The sequence below is a fragment of the Oncorhynchus clarkii genome, chromosome 10 (genome assembly GCF_045791955.1).
Source record: "Oncorhynchus clarkii lewisi isolate Uvic-CL-2024 chromosome 10, UVic_Ocla_1.0, whole genome shotgun sequence".
Taxonomy (NCBI): domain Eukaryota; kingdom Metazoa; phylum Chordata; class Actinopteri; order Salmoniformes; family Salmonidae; genus Oncorhynchus; species Oncorhynchus clarkii.
In genome coordinates this window covers 8,465,036-8,487,088 of record NC_092156.1, presented here as the reverse complement: position 1 = coordinate 8,487,088, position 22,053 = coordinate 8,465,036, and the positions used below count along the sequence as shown (strand labels likewise).

General features: G+C 43.7%; 1 protein-coding gene across 1 annotated transcript in view; it reads right to left on the bottom strand.

Moving 5' to 3' along the window:
- Positions 1–343, bottom strand: part of LOC139417976 (teneurin-2-like) — a 343,240-nt gene extending 342,897 nt beyond the window's left edge. The window contains exon 1 of the mRNA XM_071167012.1: positions 118–343. Coding sequence (XP_071023113.1) covers positions 118–343 — 226 coding nt within the window. The remainder of the gene's footprint in view (positions 1–117) is intronic.
- Positions 344–22,053: the final 21,710 nt, after the last annotated feature.

Here is a 22,053-nt window from a genome sequence, read left to right as displayed (position 1 = left end):
AGAGAAAGCAGTCCCGACAAGCGGCTAATAGGAAGACCCTGTGAAACGGGAGGAATGTATGAAAAAAAATCCCAGGTCAGAGGGAGACAGACGCAGAAACAGAGACGTGGAGCTCACCTTGTCGGACGTACTCCTGGTGCTCGTGGCGCACCAGCTCAGCCACGCAGCCCCCGTAGTGCAGGTGCGTGTCGCGGTCATAGGCCTTGAGCGTCTCACTGGAGCTGTAGGACTTCTGGGTGGCCACGCGGCACTCCTCCGGCTGCAGGGACGCGGTGGCGTGTTGGAGGTCCTTCCTGCAGCGGCCCCGGGTCAGGGAGCGGTGCGGACGCTCCTTCATGTCCATCTCCACGGTGACCGGCGCTGCTGCTCTTAGAGGATTGGCTCAGGTCAAGGCTCTGACCTGTTAGGGGTGACATAGAGGGAGGGGTGGGGGTGGAGAGAGAGCAGAGAGAGAGAGAGAGAGAGAGAGAGCAGAGTGAGCATGAAAACAGACACACCGAAGTAAAGCGTTCACTTTCTAAAATACTAAGATCATGCTGCACTGAACTGTGTTGTCTTAGGTAAGGTTCTTAACTTCAGTACCTATCCTCCTACACATGAGATATAATCCCTTATTCTGCCTGTGAGAGTCAAACTGTTTCTGAAGAAATGGAAAGAAATATACCATACAAGCATTTAACAGTGCACGTCTATTTTGGAGAAGTCATGTCGACAGAATGAGAGCCCCATGGGGATTGATTTAGTTGTCTCATTCCACATCTCCTGCTGAGGTTAAAGATATATACAGACACTTATCAACACCTGACTGACTACACTGTCAAAACACAGTCAGAACAAACTCTACCCCCCACACACACAGCGAGCAGGCAGTCTCAACAGGAGGGACGAGGACTGGGGATCCTCACCATGTCTCAGGCTCATTATCACTTGGTGAGTAAGTTATTTTCTGACTAACATAGTGGAGAGGGAGAGAGAGAGAGAGAGAGAGAGAGAGAATCATAGCTAGAAGGCTCTGCTGGAGGGAGGAGGCATCCTTCCAGACGCTCCACATTGACACCAGCCCACTCTGCATCTGTCTGTTAGGCTGAGGCTGTGCTACCCCAGCCAGAAACCAGCCAGGGCCTCCACCACCACCAGCTACTGAGCAGCAGGAAATTAGGGCCTCAAAGAGCAGGCAGTACATAATGCATCTCTTTTGTAAATAGTAGACTTCTGTTAGAACAAAACAGTAAGATTCCTTTTTTTGATCCACCTTAATCGTTCACACAGCAACAGGTTCAAGTGAATTGCACAAAATGATAGAACAAAAGGACTATTGTTTGAAGCTCACAGACATACGTTGGAAAGATTGTTATTAAGTTGTCCTTGTTACACTTTACCAACCGATAAGCAGTGTATGAAAGAAAAAAATATATTTTCTCTCAACCCTTTTTTGTAGTTACACATGTTTCCAGGAAAACAAGGACAAATCTATTGATAACAGCTTTGCATAGGAAGCTTTTGAACATTTCGTCTTAAAGAGATTCTCCGGTACTTTTACAACTAAGGACCCTCTGAGTGAGTTGGTACTTTAAAATTGTGAAAGCCCTTAAAGAGATTCTCCGGTACTTTTACAACTAAGGACCCTCTGAGTGAGTTGGTACTTTAAAATTGTGGAAGCCCTTAAAGAGATTCTCCGGTACTTGTGTATACTTTTTAGCCAGTAACTCTGAAAGAAGCGCTCACGAGCCAAAAGTGGTCCCCGAACATTTCACTATCTGTGCAGATATGTGCACCACGTCATTTCTCGCTCTGCTGTGTGTGCATCTTGCTAGCTGTAAATCAAATGGAGAGGGGCTGAAGCTCATTGGCTAGAACTTAAATTGCTACGGGGTTGGCCCACGTGGGGGAAAGTTCAGGGGAAAATGGCGCAGCAAAACATGGGATTTTGTGGTTAATTGAGGTAAAACAGTAATTCTGTTAATAGATTATGCATGTACAGTGGGGCAAAAAAGTATTTAGTCAGCCACCAATTGTGCAAGTTCTCCCACTTAAAAAGATGAGAGAGGCCTGTAATTTTCATCATAGGTACACTTCAACTATGACAGACAAAATTAGAAAAAGAATCCAGAAAATCACATTGTAGGATTTTTAATGCATTTATTTGCAATTTATGCTGGAAAATAAGTATTTGGTCACCTACAAACAAGCAAGATTTCTGGCTCTCACAGACCTGTAACCTCTTCTTTAAGAGGCTCCTCTGTCCTCCACTCGTTACCTGTATTAATGGCACCTGTTTGAACTTGTTATCATTCTAAAAGTATTTTTAAGTGGGAGAACTTGCACAATTGGTGGCTGACTAAATACTTTTTTGCCCCACTGTATGTACTATGCATTGACACATCCAGCCTAAAGCGGAGAGGTTTCAAAATATTTAGAAGTCACCAAAGTTCCGGAGCATGTCTTTAATTCCACTGACTGTGCTTGTTGCTGTGGGCAGATCCATATTTTTAATAAGGTTTTATTTGAAGTGTTTACATAATCAAGAGGAATCTCCGCTCCGGGCATTGATTACCAGCAGTACTTATACTCACAAAGGCCTCATCATGTGAAGTGGTAAACACTGGCGCTCATCTGGACTGACAATAATAACCCACTCAACAATAGACAAGGAGAGAGTCATGATGACAAATAAAAGCCAGTTTCTTTTATGTAGGTCTCTCATGTACTATGACTCCAGCCAACCTTGCTTGTGGTCACAGATTAAGGAGGGGTGGGATTGTGTTCAATAGGACGAAAGGATCCATGTTGGATTGTCAAAGATCAGTTTGAGAGCCAGGAGAGACTCATGGTGGAGCCTCGGGGCAGAGAGAGATAGAGTGATGAAACAGCATTATAGAGGAGAGGTTAGAGCCGAATGAAAAGCATCAAAGGCAGGGATACGTGAAGCTATATGAGGTATTATCAAGATGAAGTGCACTAAGGGTTCTCATTAAAGAGCTTTCAACCTGGACCCGGTTTCCCAAAAGCATCTTAAGGCTAAGTTCATCGTAAGAACCTTCGTAGGAACATCGTTAAATCTCAAGAGTTTTTTTTCCCAAAAACCATCGTTATTAACGTTGCACTTCAAAACACTCGTAATCCAACGGCTAACCCCCCTCCCGCATCACATTACAAGCAGTATAGAACATAGAATCACATGGTCTATCCGTCTCTCTGTGACTGCCCATAATTTTAGAACAAAGTTGACTACCACAAATACAAAGTTGTCAATGTCTTTGCAATTGATACAAACAAGTGCTTCAAATGAAACCTGAGATGACTGCATTAAAATATACATTTGAGTGGACAAAACATTAGGAACACCTTTCTAATGTTGAGTTGCACCCCCCTTTTCCCTCAGAAGAGCCTCAATTCATCAGGGCAGGGACTCTACAAGGTGTCAAAAACGTTCCACTGGGATGCTGGACCATGTTGACTCCAATGCTTTCCACAGTTGTGTGAAGCTGGCTGGATGTCCTTTGGGTGGTGGACCGTTCTTGATACACACAGGAAACTGTTAAGCGTGGAAAAACCCAGCAGCGTTGCAGTTCTTGACACAAACCTGTGTGCCTGGCACCTACTACCATACAATGTCTTTCCCATTCATCCTCTGATTGGCACACATACATATGTCTTGAGACAGAAAAATCCTTCTTTAACCTGTATCCTCGCCTTCATCTACACTGATTGAAGTGGATTTAATAAGTGACATAAACAAGGGAGCATAGCTTTCACCTGGTCAGTCTATGTCAGGGAAAGAGCAGGTGTTCTTTATGTTTTTTTTTGCACTCAGTGTAAATAGACTACAATATGCCTATTTCATTCTTATTGAAAAAATGTAATGTTCTATAAATTGAGTTATAGTTTGCTACCTGTAGGCTACCATCTGTAATTTGTCTCAATATAATGTTATGATGTGTAGCCTAACGTGCGTAATGACGTAAATTTGTATGATTTGTGTACAGGCAGGGCTCCCTTGAAAAAGAAGACTTGGTCTCAATGGGATTTCCCTGCTAAAATAAATGGTAAATCAAATAAATAAAATCACGTTCATTTTTATTGGGTCAGTGGCGTGTATTCATCTTTCTTTTTTATAATTTTCCTTCAATTCGCAAGATACTGAACGTATTTCACCGGAGAAAGCACCCGAGCGAACGAAACAGCTCCGCTCTGTCTCTATATGTGTAGCCCATCTATCTGATGCTGTCTGGTCAAAAAAAAAAGTATGACGTTGTTGCCGCACATAACATTGAATGCAAGGGAAGCCAGCGAGGATTTGTCCTTTCTTCCTAAAACATATATAAAATAATAGCCAATCAGCGTTGCGATAAACTGAACGAGCTCAACCGTGAATGGTCCTGGCGCACCAAATTTTTTTTAAATAAGAAAAAGAAAAAAGGGAAGCCAGTTTGGATTTGGCTTCACACCAATCACATCACATCAAAAACCAAACATGATTGACAGAAAAAACAGGAATTGTTGCATCTCGTTGTGGTGCTTTCCTCCAGTGGCCAGCTAGCTAGCTAAAATTGTCCCTTTGTTAAATTAGAACATGGATGGAGATAGGGATTTGGACTGATGGCGATTCTAGCCTAAGAGAATGGAAGTTCAATATGTAGCTAGATGTAGTAGGCAAATGTTAACTAGCTGGTTCATTATTGCCCATGAAAGGAAGTTAGGTTAGCGAGCAGGCATTTTAGACAATTAGCCTCGGCAACATGAAAGAGAGGATGGCATTTGGTGAGGTGAGTCAACATGTTTTTTTCACACACAGAAATCAGCACCATGGACAGCCACATCATATTTAGCTTATGTTGATTGGACTAAATAGTTTTTTGGTGTCTTTTAGTTGTCCCTGTATTAGAAGCATAGGTGAGTTGATGATGTTGAAATCTTAAAGTTGAAATGGTGCTGGAATATTGAAGGCACCTCCTGTTTTCTTCGCCACTTGCGACTTGCCTATCGCTCCATGGTTCTAATTCAATAGTGTAGTAGTACGAAAATGTCTAAAACATTAACTTTCTTGACCATGCTGTAGGTCATATAACTGTTTGTTACATGCGATATGTTTTGTGGAATTCATCGGAGAGATGTTTCTCTCCGGTTTTGTGATGAAACACAGGTGTTGAATTTATTCTGCCGTTGTGTCTTCTTACTGTCTCGGACTTAGAGGTATATATCACGGTAGGAATGCATATGAACTAACAGGTTATAGAGCAAACAACGCAATTATTACAACACATTGGTTGTAATATGGCTATTTTCTTCCTGGCTTGGCTTCCCCAGCGATTTTACCCACACACCGCTACTGTAAGCATCCTCGATATTTGCAGTCGTAGGTGGTAATGTCTCTCTAGGAGCTGGTACGTCATCAGTATTGTGAAATAATTCAAATTTTAAAGGTGATTGGAATTGAGAAAGCTGATTCCGAGAGCAGCCCTGCCTTTCTTTCCATCCTATCAGTATCGACCCATGTACCAACGTCACACTATTCTCTCTGAGTGGTGTTTTGGGAAACGTGTGTTGCATTGTCGGCTGTTGTAGGAAAGACGCAACGCTAAAAATACTCCTAAGTGGTAGTCTTAATTACCAACAACGACGAGACGGCCTACAGTGGTAGGCTTGATTACCAACAACGACGAGACGGCCTACAGTGGTAGGCTTGATTACCAACAACGACGAGACGGCCTACAGTGGTAGGCTTGATTACCAACAACGACGAGACAGTCTACAGTGGTAGGCTTAATTACCAACAACGACGAGACAGTCTACAGTGGTAGGCTTGATTACCAACAACGACGAGACAGCCTACAGTGGTAGGCTTAATTACCAACAACGACGAGACGGCCTACAGTGGTAGGCTTGATTACCAACAACGACGAGACGGCCTACAGTGGTAGGCTTGATTACCAACAACGACGAGACAGTCTACAGTGGTAGGCTTGATTACCAACAACGACGAGACGGCCTACAGTGGTAGGCTTGATTACCAACAACGACGAGACAGTCTACAGTGGTAGGCTTGATTACCAACAACGACGAGACGGCCTACAGTGGTAGGCTTGATTACCAACAACGACGAGACGGCCTACAGTGGTAGGCTTGATTACCAACAACGACGAGACGGCCTACAGGGAGGAGGTGAGGGTCCTCGGAGTGTGGTGTCAGGAAAATAACCTCACACTCAACGTCAACAAAACAAAGGAGATGATCGTGGACTTCAGGAAACAGCAGAGGGAGCACCCCCCTATCCACATCGACGGGACAGTAGTGGAGAAGGTAGTAAGTTTTAAGTTCCTCGGCGTACACATCACGGACAAACTGAATTGGTTCACCCATACAGACAGCGTCGTGAAGAAGGCGCAGCAGTGCCTCTTCAACCTCAGGAGGCTGAAGAAATTTGGCTTGTCACCAAAAGCACTCACAAACTTTTACAGATGCACAATCGAGAGCATCCTGTCGGGCTGTATCACCGCCTGGTACGGCAACTGCTCCACCCACAACCGTAAGGCTCTCCAGAGGGTAGTGAGGTCAGCACAACACTTCACCGGGGGCAAACTACCTGCCCTCCAGGACACCTACACCACCCGATGTCACAGGAAGGCCATAAAGATCATCAAGGACAACAACCACCCGAGCCACTGCCTCTTCACCCCACTATCATCCAGAAGGCGAGGTCAGTACAGGTGCATCAAAGCAGGGACTGAGAGACTGAAAAACAGCTTCTATCTCAAGGCCATCAGACTGTTAAACAGCCACCACTAACATTGAGTGGCTGCTGCCAACATACTGACTCAACTCCAGCCACTTTAATAATGGAAAAATGTATGTAAGAAATGTATCACTAGCCACTTTAAACAATGCCACTTAATATAATGTTTACATACCCTACATTACTCATCTCATATGTATGTACTGTACTCGATACCATCTACTGCATCTTGCCTATGCCGTTCTGTACCATCACTCATTCATATATCTTTATGTACACATTCTTCATCCCTTTACACTTGTGTGTATAAGGTAGTAGTTTTGGAATTGTTAGGTTAGATTACTCGTTGGTTATTACTGCATTGTCGGAACTAGAAGCACAAGCATTTCGCTACACTCGCATTAACATCTGCGAGTGTGTATGTGACAAATAAAATTAGATTTGATTTGATTTAAACCTAAGTTCCATTGCTATCGGGGAACCTAAGCAAGAGACAAGGACTGAATGGAATAACCCGCAATAATTACTTGAGCCCTGTTAACCACAACGATTCTAGGACAAATTGATCCTCAAGCCAGTCTACTCTCAATTACAAGAACACACATCATACCAGCACATAATTATGAATGTAAACATGGGGACTTGAAAACAGTTAATGCATCTGGATAAGAAGCGGAGACTTAATTGACTCATTAATCCTTTTAAAACTTGTGTGTGACTATGTGTCTGTTTTACTTGAGAGAGAGAGAGAGAGAGAGAGACAGAGACAGAGACAGAGAGAGAGAGAGACAGAGAGAGAGACAGAGAGAGAGAGAAAGAGAGAGAAAGAGAACATGCTCACACCTCCACAGAAAGTGGCACGTAAACAACAGAGGGATTTAAGATACAGTTCAATAAGGGAAAGGGAACATCATAAATGGGCACGGGCCCCAGTCAGTGCCAGATGAAGAGAAAAAACAATCTTGTGAGCTCACCATGGCAGCAGCAATCCACATACTCCATTTAAACTAATCCTTAAATCCACATTGGGCAAACCTCTCACTGCCCTAATCTGCCTGTAAACAAAGGGATTTGAAAGGGTGTTGTGACTGTGACCAGAGCTGTGATACCAGCAGTGATTCAGACACACCATGCCTGGCTGAGGACGGACACCTGTGGGTCCTGATGGTTTAATTGTGGCTGCTTGGAGGGTGGGGAGCCATGGTGGGGAGAGTTAGGAGCTAGCCCAACAGGGGTGGGGAGCCATGTTGGGGAGAGTTAGGAGCTAGCCCAACAGGGGTGGGGAGCCATGGTGGGGAGAGTTAGGAGCTAGCCCAACAGGGGTGGGGAGCCATGATGGGGAGAGTTAGGAGCTAGCCCAACAGGCGTGGGGAGCCATGTTGGGGAGAGTTAGGAGCTAGCCCAACAGGGGTGGGGAGAGTTAGGAGCTAGCCCAACAGGGGTGGGGAGAGTTAGGAGCTAGCCCAACAGGGGTGGGGAGAGTTAGGAGCTAGCCCAACAGGGGTGGGGAGAGTTAGGAGCTAGCCCAAAAGGGGTGGGGAGAGTTAGGAGCTAGCCCAACAGGGGTGGGAAGAGTTAGGAGCTAGCCCAACAGGGGTGGGGAGAGTTAGCAGCTAGCCCAACAGGGGTGGGGAGAGTTAGGAGCTAGCCCAACAGGGGTGGGGAGAGTTAGGAGCTAGCCCAACAGGGGTGGGGAGAGTTAGGAGCTAGCCCAACAGGGAAATGACTGGAGAAATTGGGAGATGGAAAAAAGGGAGAACATGCACCAGGGAGGAAGAGGATTAGGAAGAGGATGAGGAAGAAGAAGATGGTGTGGAATAGGAAAATTATGTGGAAGTGGAAGAGGATGTAGAATATGTGGAAGATGATATGGAAGAGGGTGTGGAAGAGGACAATTATGTAGAAGAGGAAGAGGGTGTGGAAGAGGAAGAATATGAGGAAGAGGATATGGAAGAGGATGTGGAAGATGAAAATGATGTGGAAGACGATGTGGATGAGGATGTGGAAGTGGGCAGCCTGCCAGGAAACAAGGGATAGTGCAGGAAAGTGGATGTGAGGAAGGAGAAAGAAAGAGGGGGGAGGAGAGGAAGACAGGTTATGGTGCAGAGAGCTCAAAATAGAAAGAGACCAGTGGGTAGAGGTAGAGGGTACCTGAGGATTTGCTGTGGATCAACTGAGCTGTGATGTGCCCTCAGGCACTCAAACTGCCGGTAGTCTCTGGAAGAACAGAGGTAGCCTGGCTAGACAGACAGAGAGACACATAGCAGGCTGGCTAGGGAACCAGAATAACAGAGAGTGTCTTTGTTGGAGCCTAGTGAGTCATGTAACTGACAGACTGGTAAAAAGGCTTTTAATTGAGCTAAAGCTGCTACTTCAAGGTGAGAACTCAATAAACATGTATGGCATTTCACTGATTGATTACCAAGTGGCAGTGAAAGTTTCTCTCCCTTCTCACTACATGTTATTTTCATTTCAGTGTTTCAATAATTCCTTTTGATGATTCAAGACAGTTTTTCTCTGTACTAAACTTCAGGCTAAGATATCTCTAATCCCCCCACAGATGCTCAGGTGTGCCTTAAGCAATTCTATCTATTTGACCTTTTGCAAAGGTTCTTGGAGATAGGATAGAGTATTTTTACCTTTCAGAGAGCCGTGAGTTTGGAAGGATGGAAGCAGCCCAGCTGTGGCAGACCTGAGCACAGCCTCAGGGGTAACTTGGGTGGACCAGCGTGATTACTAAGCCCTCTCTTTTAGTTTTCCCTGTCTACTTCATCAAATGCAAAACAAAAATGACCTGATTTGAGTGAAAGAAATCGTATGTTTCCAGTAGTAGTACTACTGTAGGACAATTACAGTTATATATATACTGAGCCATCAAACAGGCAATGTGTCAATACAGGATTGAGATGATATTATTATTTTTAATTTTGTGTTATTGACTGTACGTTTGTTTATGTGTGTTGTTGTTTTTATCGCACTGCTTTGCTTTATCTTGGCCAGGTCACAGTTGTAAATGAGAATTTGTTCTCAACTGGCCTACCTGGTTAAATAAAGGTGAAAAAAAACAGGACTAAGATCAAACCCCACTACGCCGTCTCTGACGCTAGTCGGATGTGGCAGTGCCGCAAACCTCCCAGTCACGCAAGCCTACCAGGCGAGCTAAATGTCCTCTATGCTCACTTCGAGGCAAGCAACACTGACCCATGCATGAGAGCAGCTGTTCCGGACAAATGTGTGATCTAACCGACGGGAGTAAAACCTTTAAACAGGTTACCATTCACAAGGCCGCAGGGCCAGCCAGATTACCAGGATGCGTACACAGAGCATTCGCAGACCAGCTGGCAAGTGCCTACACTGACATTTTCAACCTCACCCTGAACCAGCCTGTAATATCTACATGTTTCAAGCAGACCACCATAGTCCCTGTGCCAAAGAACACCAAGGGAACCTGTCTAAATGACTATCACCCCGTAGCACTCACATCTATAGCCATGAAATGCTTTTAAAAGGCTCACATCAACACCATCATCCCAGACACCCTGGACCCACTCCAATTCACATACCGCCTCAACAGATCCTCAAATGACACAAGCTCTATTGCATTGCACACTGCTCTCTCAACACCATAGTGCCCTCCAAGCTCATCACTAAGCTCAGGACCCTGGTACTGAACACCTCTGTCTGCAACTTGATCCTGGACCTCCTGACGGGCCACTCCTAGGTGGTGAGGGTAGGTAACAACACATCCGCCACTCTGATGGGGGCCCATCAGGGGTGTGTGCTTAGTCCCCTCCTGTACTCCCCGTTCACCCACGACTGTGTGACCGCACACGACCAACACCATCATTAAGTTTGCTGATGATACGATGGTGATAGGCCTGATGAAACAGCGTATAGGGAGGAGGTAAGTGATCTGGCAGTGTGATGCCAGGACAACAACCTCTCCCTCAATGTCAGCAAGACAAAGGAGCTGATCGTAAACTACAGGAAATGGAGGGCCGAGCATTCCCCCATCCTCATCGACAGGCTGTAGTGGAGCAGGTCGAAAGCTTCAAGATCCTCAGTGTCACTAAGGAATGGTCCGCACACACCAACACAGTCGTGAAGAAGGCACGACAACTCCTATTCCCCCTCAGGAGGCTGAAAATATTTGCCATGGGCCTTCATATCCCAAAAAGTTTGACAGCTGCGCCATTGAGAGTATCTTGACTGTCTGCATCACCGATAGGTATGGCAACTGCTTGGCATCTGACCGCAAGGCACTACAGAAGGTAGTGTGTACGGCCCAGTACGTCACTGGGGCCGAGGTCCCTGCCAACCAGGACCTCTATACCAGGCAGTGCCCCAAAATAATTATCAAAGACTCCAGCCACCCAAGTCATGGACTGTTCTCTTTGCTACCACACCGCAAGCGGTACCGATGCACCATGCCTGGAATCAACAGGACCCGGAACAGCTTCTACCCCCCCCCCCCCCCCCCCCCTCCCCCCAAGACATAAGACTGATAAATAGTTAGTTAAATAGTTAACCAATCGGCATTGACCCTTTAAAAAAAATATATATCGGCAAATGTTTATTATCTATCCTGTTGCCTAGACACTATATGTACATACTGTATCTACCTCAATTACCTCATACACCTTTACATCGACTCGGTACTGGTACCCAGTGTATATAGCCAAGTTATCATTACTCATTGACTCGGTACTGGTACCCAGTGTATATAGCCAAGTTATCATTACTCATTGTGTATTTTTCCTTGTGTTATAATTGTTCCTATATGTTTCTCTCTGTATTGTTGGGAAGGGCCCCTATAAGTCAGCATTTCACTGTTAGTCTACACCTGTTGATTACTAAGCATGTGACAAATAAAATTGTATTTGATCTGAATGATGAGGAACTATTTCGGCCCAAATTGCTTTGATGTGTTAAAACAGCCATCTTCATTTAGTGTGCAGGTTGGCTCCCACTCAGGGCTGGATGAGAGGCTTTTGTGAGGAGCACCTGTAATGATGTATGAGGTAGTGCTGAGTGGAGGGGGAACTGAGAGGATGGTAGCCCTATCCAGAGGACTGCTCCACAGGCCACCTCAGCCTCCCACCCTCCTGGAGATAATGGAGATCCTCTCCAAACACATTAGATTCCCCATGAGACAGCCCTCACAAGTGGCTGGAGTGGCCTGCACGCTCCTCTCCCAAGTGCCATAGAATTATAATGCAGACACTAGTCGAGGCACTGGCTATACAATTTACACCGCGCCTGTGTCCTTCACAATCTCATTATTTGCCCTATTTTTGTTGAGGATTTTCCACAACGTGAAAAATTGGGTATTTTTCGTTCATGAGCATGGAAATAGAATCACTTCTCTTTTGTCTCTGCAACTGAACATTTTCACCATAAAACAATTTGGTGCTATTAACAAACCTATGGGCACATTGTGACTGGGACTGTTGGTTGGTTGCGTAGTAATTAATCAGATCAGCCTTGGCAAGGGTTTGGATACAGTATATAAATATTGTGTATATTTTTTTGCTTTGTATTTGTAAATGTTGTACATTAGTATGATTTGTGTACAGGCAGGGCCCTGCTAAAATAAATGGCAAATAAAATAAATAAATAAAAATATCCCCACCAGACTCAAAGACGAGGAAATTATACAAGATATGAGTCAACATTATGAAAGACAGGTTCACATCATTATTGTGTAGCTATTCACAAACAATACTGTCCTTATTCAGCATCTGTCAACTATTTACAGCACCGGATAAATTTACAAAATGGAGGATGAAAATGTAGGCCAATACAGGTCATACCAATGTGTATTACAGAATCCTGCATATTCCATCACCTCAATGACAACAGATGTACAGTTGAAGTCAGAAGTTTACATACACCTCAGCCAAATACATTTAAACTCAGTTTCACAATTCCTGACATTTAATAATAATACAAATAAAATTTGATTTGATTTAAAAAATTCCCTTTCTTAGGTCAGTTAGGATCACCACTTTATTTTAAGAATGTGAAATGTCAGAATAATAGTAGAGAGAATGATTCATTTTATTTCTGTCATCACATTCCCAGTGGGTCAGAATTTGCATACACTCAATTAGTATTTGGTAGCTTTGCCTTTAAATTGTTTAACTTGGGTTAAACGTTTCGGGTAGCCTTCCACAAGCTTGCCACAATAAATTGGGTGAATTTTGGCCCATTCCTCCTGACAGAGCTGGTGTAACTGAGTCAGGTTTGTAGGCCTCCTTGCTCGAACACGCTTTATTAGTTCTGTCCGCAAATGTTCTATAGGATTGAGGTCAGGGCTTTGTGACGGCCACTCCAATACCTTGACTTTGTTGTCCTTAAGCCATTTCTCCACAACTTTGGAAGTATGCTTGGGGTCATTGTCCATTTGGAAGACCCATTTGCGACCAAGCTTTAACTTCCTGACAGATGTCTTGAGATGTTGCTTCAATTTATGTCCATAATTTTCTGTCCTCATGATGCCATTTATTTTGTGAAGTGCACCAAAACACCCCCACAACATGATGCTGCCACCCCCGTGCTTCACGGTTGGGATAGTGTTCTTCGGCTTGCAAACCTCCCCCTTTTCCCCCTTAACATAATGATGGTCATTATGGCCAAACAGTTCTATTTTTGTTTCATCAGGCCAGAGGACATTTCTCCAAAAAGTACAATCTTTGTCCCCATGTGCAGTTGCAAACCATAGTCTGGCTTTTTTTGTGGCGGTTTTGGAGCAGTGGCTTCTTCCTTGCTGAGTGACCTTCCAGGTTATATCGATATAGGTCTGGTTTTACCTTGGATATAGATGCTTTGTACCTGTTTCCTCCAGCATTTTCACAAGGTCCTTTGCTGTTGTTCTGGGAATGATTTGCACTTTTCACACCAAAGTACGTTCATCTCCTTCCTAAGCGGTATGATGGCTGCGTGGTCCCATGGTGTTTATACTTGCGTACTATCGTTTGTACAGATGAACGTGGTACCTTCAGGCGTTTGGAAATTGCTCCCAAGGATGAACCAGACTTGTGGAGCTCTACAACTTTTTTTCTGAGGTCTTGGCTGATTTATTTTGATTTCCCCATGATGTAAAGCAAAGAGGCACTGAGTTTGAAGGTAGGCCTTGAAATACATCCACAGATACACCTCCAATTGATTCAATTGATGTCAATTAGCCTATCAGAAGCTTCTAAAGCCATGACATCCTTTTCTGTAATGTTCCAAGCTGTTTAAAGGCACAGTCAACTTAGTGTATGTAAACTTCTGACCCACTGGACTTGATACAGTGAATTATAAGTGAAATAATCTGTCTGTAAACAATTGTTGGAAAAATTACTTGTGTCATGCACACAGTAGATGTCCTAACCGACTTTCCAAAACTATAGTTGGTCCATTTGGTCCATTTGTGGAGTGGTTGAAAAACGAGTTTTAATGACTCCAACCTGAGTGTATGTAAACTTCCGACTGCAACTGTATTTACTATGTACCTAAAAAATCCTTTTAACTTCTGTTATCTGACAACACTGACTTTGTTTCTTCTTCTCTCCGTCATCCCTCTCTCACCGATCAGTCCTCTGGCAGTGGCCCCACGGCCTGTATGCAACCTGCCGTCACTGTGACCTTTCCACGGGGCTGAGTTGAGTTCAGACCTCAATTCTCCAGGAGGCCTCATTATCAGGAAACCATTAGTGGGAATTTGTCAGAGCATGCCTCGGAGACACACACAAAAACCGGGTGTGGAGTTACGTTGGTGTGTTCTGGTTTCTGTCTCAGCATTGTTCAGAGAACATGTAGAGGTCAGAGAAAAAGACAAAAGGGCTAATTAAAACATCCCTCTGTTACAGTCTTTCCATTCTATTCATTTTACCCGACACTATTCAGTCTGCAAGCAGCACTCCGGAGCTACTGTGAAATCGGATACGTTTGGTTTTTCTGTCAGAGGGAAAATTGTTCTTGGCCCAGACTTGGCATACAGTACAAAATGTATTCAGCAACAGCACAGCAATGATAACAATCTAGAAAAATCACGTACATGAGCATATTCTAAGTTTATTGCTCAATGTTCTTTGACGATGAGACAAGGTGGGAGAGGAGCACTAAAACAGGGGGACTGTCAGGGAGATCGTGGAACACTGCTGACATGACAAACTCCCCTCCCTGAGTGGAGGGGTTTGATATCCCTGTGGGTTGTAGTGATGCTGCCACCTGCAGCCACCTTCACAGGAGAGCCAAGTGACAACATCACACACAAGCCCAAAACTGGGTCAAGTTGGTCCAGTCTGTCCTGGACTCACTAACGGAGTTCGAGTACTGAGTAAAAAAAACAAAGCCTACTTCACTCCCAGAAAAGCACCCGTGAAAATTGGAACGCATGACTTCCTCCCCGCCTGTCTGACTTCACAACCTGCCGTTAATGATCAAACGCGTCTCAGCCTAGTGGAGCTTCAAACAGCAGAGGGGAGGAAACACTGATGAGAGAGAAAAGCGGGCAGTCACTGTGTGCCATGTACTCTCAGAGCCCTATGCAGTCTGTCCTAGGGACGACAGTGTGGTGTTTAATAGTGATGGGGGGGAGGTGTATAGTTACATTGCATTATTATTTTGGGACGATATAGTGCACATATAGATATTTGACTCATAGTGTCTATATCGTTTTTTTTTTTCACAGTGAATGATAGCGTTCGAATAAGCACGTCTATCAGAGCCACCCAGCAGTCCATTACAGTTGTGCTGCTTGATGTTCCAGTAAGCATCGCCTTGATATGCAGTCAGTGGAACAGCACGTTACCATGAAATAGATAAACCAGACCTTCAGAATTATGTTCCCTTCTATCCCTCCGGATTGAATGCTCTAAAACAGGAGTAGGTTGTCTTGGTCCATCACACAGTCTCAGTTCAGCCGCAATGAAATTAGATCTACTGTAGTGTACACACTCAACCAACTCAATTAGTGTATACTATGCCGAGGTTAAGGTGACTTGGATCTTACCATTCATAATCTTCAAATGCTTACAGACCAGGTGAATAACCGTTGTCATTGGGTTAGAAACAGATAACAACAAAGTGCTGAAAATGTTTTGGATGTCTGGTACTCCTGCCTCATAATCATGCATGCGACAGCTTGGTTCAGATTAATATGAGACAAACAACCAGCAAAATCCAATTTCTTATTTCTAGGAAACAAACAGTCACGAACATCAGTCACGAAACCAAAACAGTTCATAACATTCCATCTTTCATCGAGTGCCAAAGAAAGACTTGGGAAAATGAGATGTACATTTCTTTTGAGGAAAGTTATTAAATCATAACCAAACTGAATGAAATATGTTACATTTCTTTTACGGATCTTCAAGCATTTCAAACAAGCAGATCTTCAAGCCTTTTCCTTTGCCTTGTTCTCTCCAGGCATCTCTTTCTTTGTTGTGCTCTCCAGAGTTCTAATTGAGTCTCTCTTCCAGAACTCTTTCAGAACTCTTGAAAAACACTTAGGGATGAACGACACTAGCCAGGCTTACTGATATTACATCGTCAGGTGTGTCCATTGTGTGCATCCTGTGAAATGCAGACAAAAGCCAATTCTCAGAACACACTAACATGAAATGGAGGAAAATACGATTAAATCAAATAGCACACAGGGCAAAAGTATGTTGAAATCAACATTCTTGCAATGTAATGTTTCATATGCATTCCAAAAAACTAGCCAGAGAAGCATTCAGAGTGAAGCACGCGTGGCGCAATTATATTTGAGTTGAGAATATATATATTTTAAAGTTTAAATTCACTGGAATGAGTAGCAGTGGTACTTAAGTAAACATACTTTAAAGTAGTACTTAAGTCATTTCTGGGGGTATCTGTACTTTATCATTTATATTTCTGACAACTTTTAGCTTTACTTCACGACATTCCTAAAGAAAATAATGTACTTTTTACCCCATACATGTTGTCTGACACCCAAAAGTACTCATTACATTTCGAATGCTTAGCAGGACAGGAAATGGTCAAATTCACACACTCAAGAGAACATCCCTGGTCATCCCTACTGCATCTCTGACCTGGAGGACTCACTAAACAGAAATAATTATTTTGTAAATTATGTCTGAGTGTTGAAGAGTGCCCCTGGCTATCCGTTTACTTAATAAACTCGGCAAAAAAATAAATGTCCTCTCACTGTCAACTGCGTTTATTTTCAGCAAACATGTGTAAATATTTGTATGAACATAACAAGATTCAACAACTGAGACATACACTGTACAAGTTCCACAGACATGTGACTAACAGAAATTGAATAATGTGTCCCTGAACAAAATCAAAAGTAAAAGTCAGTATCTGGTGTGGCCACCAGCTGCATTAAGTACTGCAGTGCATCTCCTCCTCATGGACTGCACCAGATTTGCCAGTTCTTGCTGTGAGATGTTACCCCACTCTTCCACCAAGGCACCTGCAAGTTCCCGGACATTTCTGGGGGAAATGGACCTAGCACTCACCCTCCGATCCAACAGGTCCCAGACGTGCTCATGGAATTGAGATCTGGGCTCTTCACTGGCCACGACAGAACACTGACACTGATTCCTGTCTTGCAGGAAATCACGCACAGAACGAGCAGTATGGCTGGTGGCATTGTCATGTTGGAGGGTCATGTCCGGATGAGTCTGCAGGAAGAGGCAGGAGGATGTCTTCCCTGTAATGCACAGAGTTGAGATTTCCTGCAATGACAACAAGCTCAGTCCGATGATGCTGTGACACACCGCCACAGACCATGATGGACCCTCCTCCTCCAAATCGATCCCGCTCCAGAGTACAGGCCTCGGTGTAACGCTTATTCCGACCATCACCCCTGGTGAGACAAAACCGTGACTAGTCAGTGAAGAGCACTTTTTGCCTGTCCTGTCTGCACTGATGGAGGGATTGTGTGTTCCTGGTGTAACGTGGGCAGTTGTTGTTGCCATCCTGTACCTGTCCCGCAGGTGTGATGTTCGGATATACCGATTCTGTGCTGGTGTTGTTACGTGGTCTGCCACTGCGAGGACGATCAGCTGTCTGTCCTGTCTCCCTGTAGCTCTGTCTTAGGCATCTCACAGTACGGACATTGCAATGTATTGCCCTGGCCACATCTGCAGATCTTGCAGTATGCCTAAGGCACAATCACGTAGATGAGCAGGGACCCTGGGCATCTTTCTTTTGGTGTTTTTCAGAGTCAGTAGAAAGGCCTCTTTAGTGACCTAAGTTTTCATAACTGTGACCTTAATTGCCTACCGTCTGTAAGCTGTTAGTGTCTTAACGACCGTTCCACAGGTGCATGTTCATTAATTGTTTATGGTTCATTGAACAAGCATGGGAAACAATGTTTAAACCCTTTACAATGAAGATCTGTAAAGTTATTTTGATTTTTACTAATTATCTTTGAAAGACAGGGTCCTGAAAAAGGGAAGTTTCTTTTTTTTGTTGAGTTTATAAGGACTTCAAAATGATTTATACTTTTACATTTGATGTATACTTTAGCAATTACATTTACCTTTGATACTGAAGGATGTTTAAAACCAAATACTTTTACTCAAGTAGTATTTTACTTCAGTCATGATCTATTACTTTTACTCAAGTATGACAATTGGCCACTTTTTGCTGTAACATTGAATTCTGAGTATGTGTGATAATAACTAGAGAGAAAACAGCTCTGGAAACGGTTGACATTATGAAAGCCTCTACTGTCAGCAACTAGAAACGTTTCTGTGAAAAGATGGTCAATAAAAAAGAAATCACCTCATTTTAGCCCTGGGTTTCACGTACCTTTATTTCGCCACACTGAAAATGGCAATTATAGCTCCTATAGTCTGGATTTAGCTATGGGTAATGTGTTGACATCCGTCCAAAGGGAGCCAAAAAGCAACACATATACCCACAGCAATAACAGGGAAAAAATGTCAAACATAATTGGGCCCAAAAAGTCAATAGACACAATGATTTTCATTCTAATATCTGAAACAAGGAAATTATTGCATTGACTTAACTTTAGGCTAAAGTACTGAAGGCAAAAGCATCGGGACACAATTAGCAGTGTTAGACTAGCTGCAGTATGAGTGTGTCACATGATGTATGAAGAAAATACAGACAATATATTATACTGTTGAGTCAGGGGGCCAGTCAGGGGCCAGTCATGGGCCAGTCAGGGGCCAGTCAGGGGCCGGACGACAGAGAGTTGAGTAGGTGATCAATCTGAGGGAGAGAGATCATGTTTCTGGCCTAAACCCCTGAGGGTTACACTGTAGAAAGTCCCTGGCTTATGTTGCTTTCACAGTATTTGCACAAGAGACTTTGCACACTGCTAGGTCGGTACATGAGTACAAATTGCATGCATTTAAACTGTGAGCACAGGGGTGTCTAAGGATACATGGTGCTGGTGCTGTCCTATACAATCCTCAGATGATCCGTCTTCCTCCATAAACAGTGGCTCGTGCAGTGCATACGCAATGTGTGTGTGTGTGTGTGTGCATGTGAGTGAGTGAGTGAGAGAGTGTGTGAGTTAATGCTGAGCGATCAGTGCTTTTTTTGAGGCCTGTTCGTTCGGGTTCTTTTTTTAAATTCCTTTTTTAAATGTTTTAAGTATTATTATTTTTATTTTTTTATAAATACATTGTGGGTTCAATACCGTAACAACACATAATAATTGATGGTAGTGACGGCCCATTACTATCACTTATTAGGCTCTAACCATCATTACTTCAAAAAAATATTTTGGTTGTGTACTGTATACTACATATTTGTTTTTTAGTATAATGACTTTATTATTAAAATTAATAAAACCCCAATGAAGCTAGTGACTGCCCATTACTGCAGATCACATATGAGTAACTCCTCCTTTATTCACATGACTTTATTACAATATTTCAGTTGTGTATATAAATATTTCAGTTGTGTAATATAAAATATTTTGTTGTCGATTACTTTCATTCCAAGTCATCATCTCATCTGGTTAGGCATTTAGCAGCCAGCCAGCCATCTATCTCTGTACTCCCCAAAGAGACATCCTTCAGGCTAGTAGGCTAGCCTAGCTGGCTAGTTGCCTGCTGTCTGATGAAATCACTATTTCAGTGGTTCTTCAAAGTAGATAAGGCATACTTTGACTCCTCAAGAACAACTATCAATCAATTAGATGTATTGTTGGGGAGAGTAACCCAAGCAACCGCTCCCTATCCCTCTGGTGTCTCTCTCTCTCTCCTCCCCTCAGTGTCTGTCTGTCTGCCTGTCTGTCTGCCCCACAGGTTTTCCCGGCAAGAACCAATGAGAACAGGCAGCTGTGGGCTCAATGGATTCTGGTCATTGTAGTTAATTACCACATTTCCTGCGCTTGTTTCCTGCGCTTAACTATAAGGAGTTGGAAAACATGTCCCAGGTAGAAATCTCAAACAGAGCATAAAGAGCACAGAAAAAAACCTACAGCACTTGTGTGTGTGTGTGTGTAAGAGAGAGAGAGCTTTTATCTTAGAAAAGCCAAAAATGATCTGAGTCACTAAGGCATACAAATTAATCAAGCAAATTGACTTTGAATTGCTCATTACTACACTGATTTTCAAAAATTCAAGTGCTATCTCCAGGATAATCAAAGCCATTGCATGTCCTCAGATATCTCCACTTATGAGCTACTGCCAATTAAAGTGTGTGATGAGCTGGATTCTTTTGGAGACGTTGTCATTCATCTGAAGCTGGATGGAAAACATACCTGCTGCCATCAGCATTCTAAGGTGTGAGAGAAGATTCTCATCCCCAAGAATCAACAAGCTCTTATCTGATTTGAAATCTCAATGCTGGTAATCAAGGTACATGTTTCCGGGGGAAAGACTCAGCATTCAGTAGTGCCTCATTTTACCCAATACATCAGGCCTTCTGATTGATCTCTATTCCATTTCAAGGACATCAGTACAGAGTCAGACAGCAACCAATTGCACAACACATTGGCCATATCTGGCAATATGTCTCTCTCTCTCTCTCTCTCTCTCTCTCTCTCTCTCTCTCTCTCTCTCTCTCTCTCTCTCTCTCTCTCTCTCTCTCTCTCTCTCTCTCTCTCTCTCTCTCTCTCTCTCTCTCTCTCTCTCTCTCTCTCTCTCTCTCTCTCTCTCTCTCTCTCTCTCTCTCTCTCTCTCTCTCTCTCTCTCTCTCTCTCTCTCTCTCTCTCTCTCTCTCTCTCTCTCTCTCTCTCTCTCTCTCTCTCTCTCTCTCTCTCTCTCTCTCTCTCTCTCTCTCTCTCTCTCTCTCTCTCTCTCTCTCTCTCTCTCTCTCTCTCGACTGGGAATGCAGAAGTGCACATGTTGGTCACAGATACCTTAAAAAATAAGTTAGGGGCGTGGATCAGAAAACCAGTCGCTATCTGGTGTGACCACCATTTGCCTCATGCCACATTACCTTCACATTGAGTTGATCAGGCTGTTGATTGTGGAATGTTGTGGCTGTGTAAAGTTGCTGGATATTGTCAGGAACAGGAACACGCTGTCGTACACATAGATCCAAAGCATCCCAAACATGCTCAATGGGTGTAATGTCTGGCGAGTATGCAGACCATGGAAGAACTGGGACAGTTTCAGCTTCCAGGAATTGTGTATAGATCCTTGCAACATGGGGCTGTGCATTATCATGCTGAAACATGATGTGACGGTGGCAGATGAATGGCACGACAATGGGCCTCAGAATCTCGTGACGGTATCTCTTTGCTTTCAACTTGCCATCGATAAAATGCACCTGTGTAAGGATCATGCTTTAATCTGGTTCTTGATATGCCACACCTGTCCGGTGGATGGATCGTCTTGGCAAAGGAGAAATGCTCAATAACAGGGACGTAAACACAATTGTGCACAAAATGACCGAAATGTACGTTTTTTTTTTGTGTGCATATGGAACATTTCTGGGATCTTTTATTTCAGCTCATGAAACATGGGACCATCACACATTGGACCATCACACATTGGACCATCACACATGGGACCATCACACATTGGACCATCACACATGGGACCATCACACATGGGACCATCACACATTGGACCATCACACATTGGACCATCACACATTGGACCATCACACATGGGACCATCACACATTGGACCATCACTTTACATGTTGCGTTTATGTATTTGTTCGGTCTATATTGATAAATAATAAAGGGGAGTGCAGACGCCCATATCGTACCGGAGGAACACTGCTCTCTGGAATCCATCAAATAGGTCACACTAAATAATTCATGACATGGTTTCCTCAGACAAATGAATAGGGGGCTCCTTCCTCTACTCTTAAAAGGGCAACTCCACCACTTTTCAACCTAA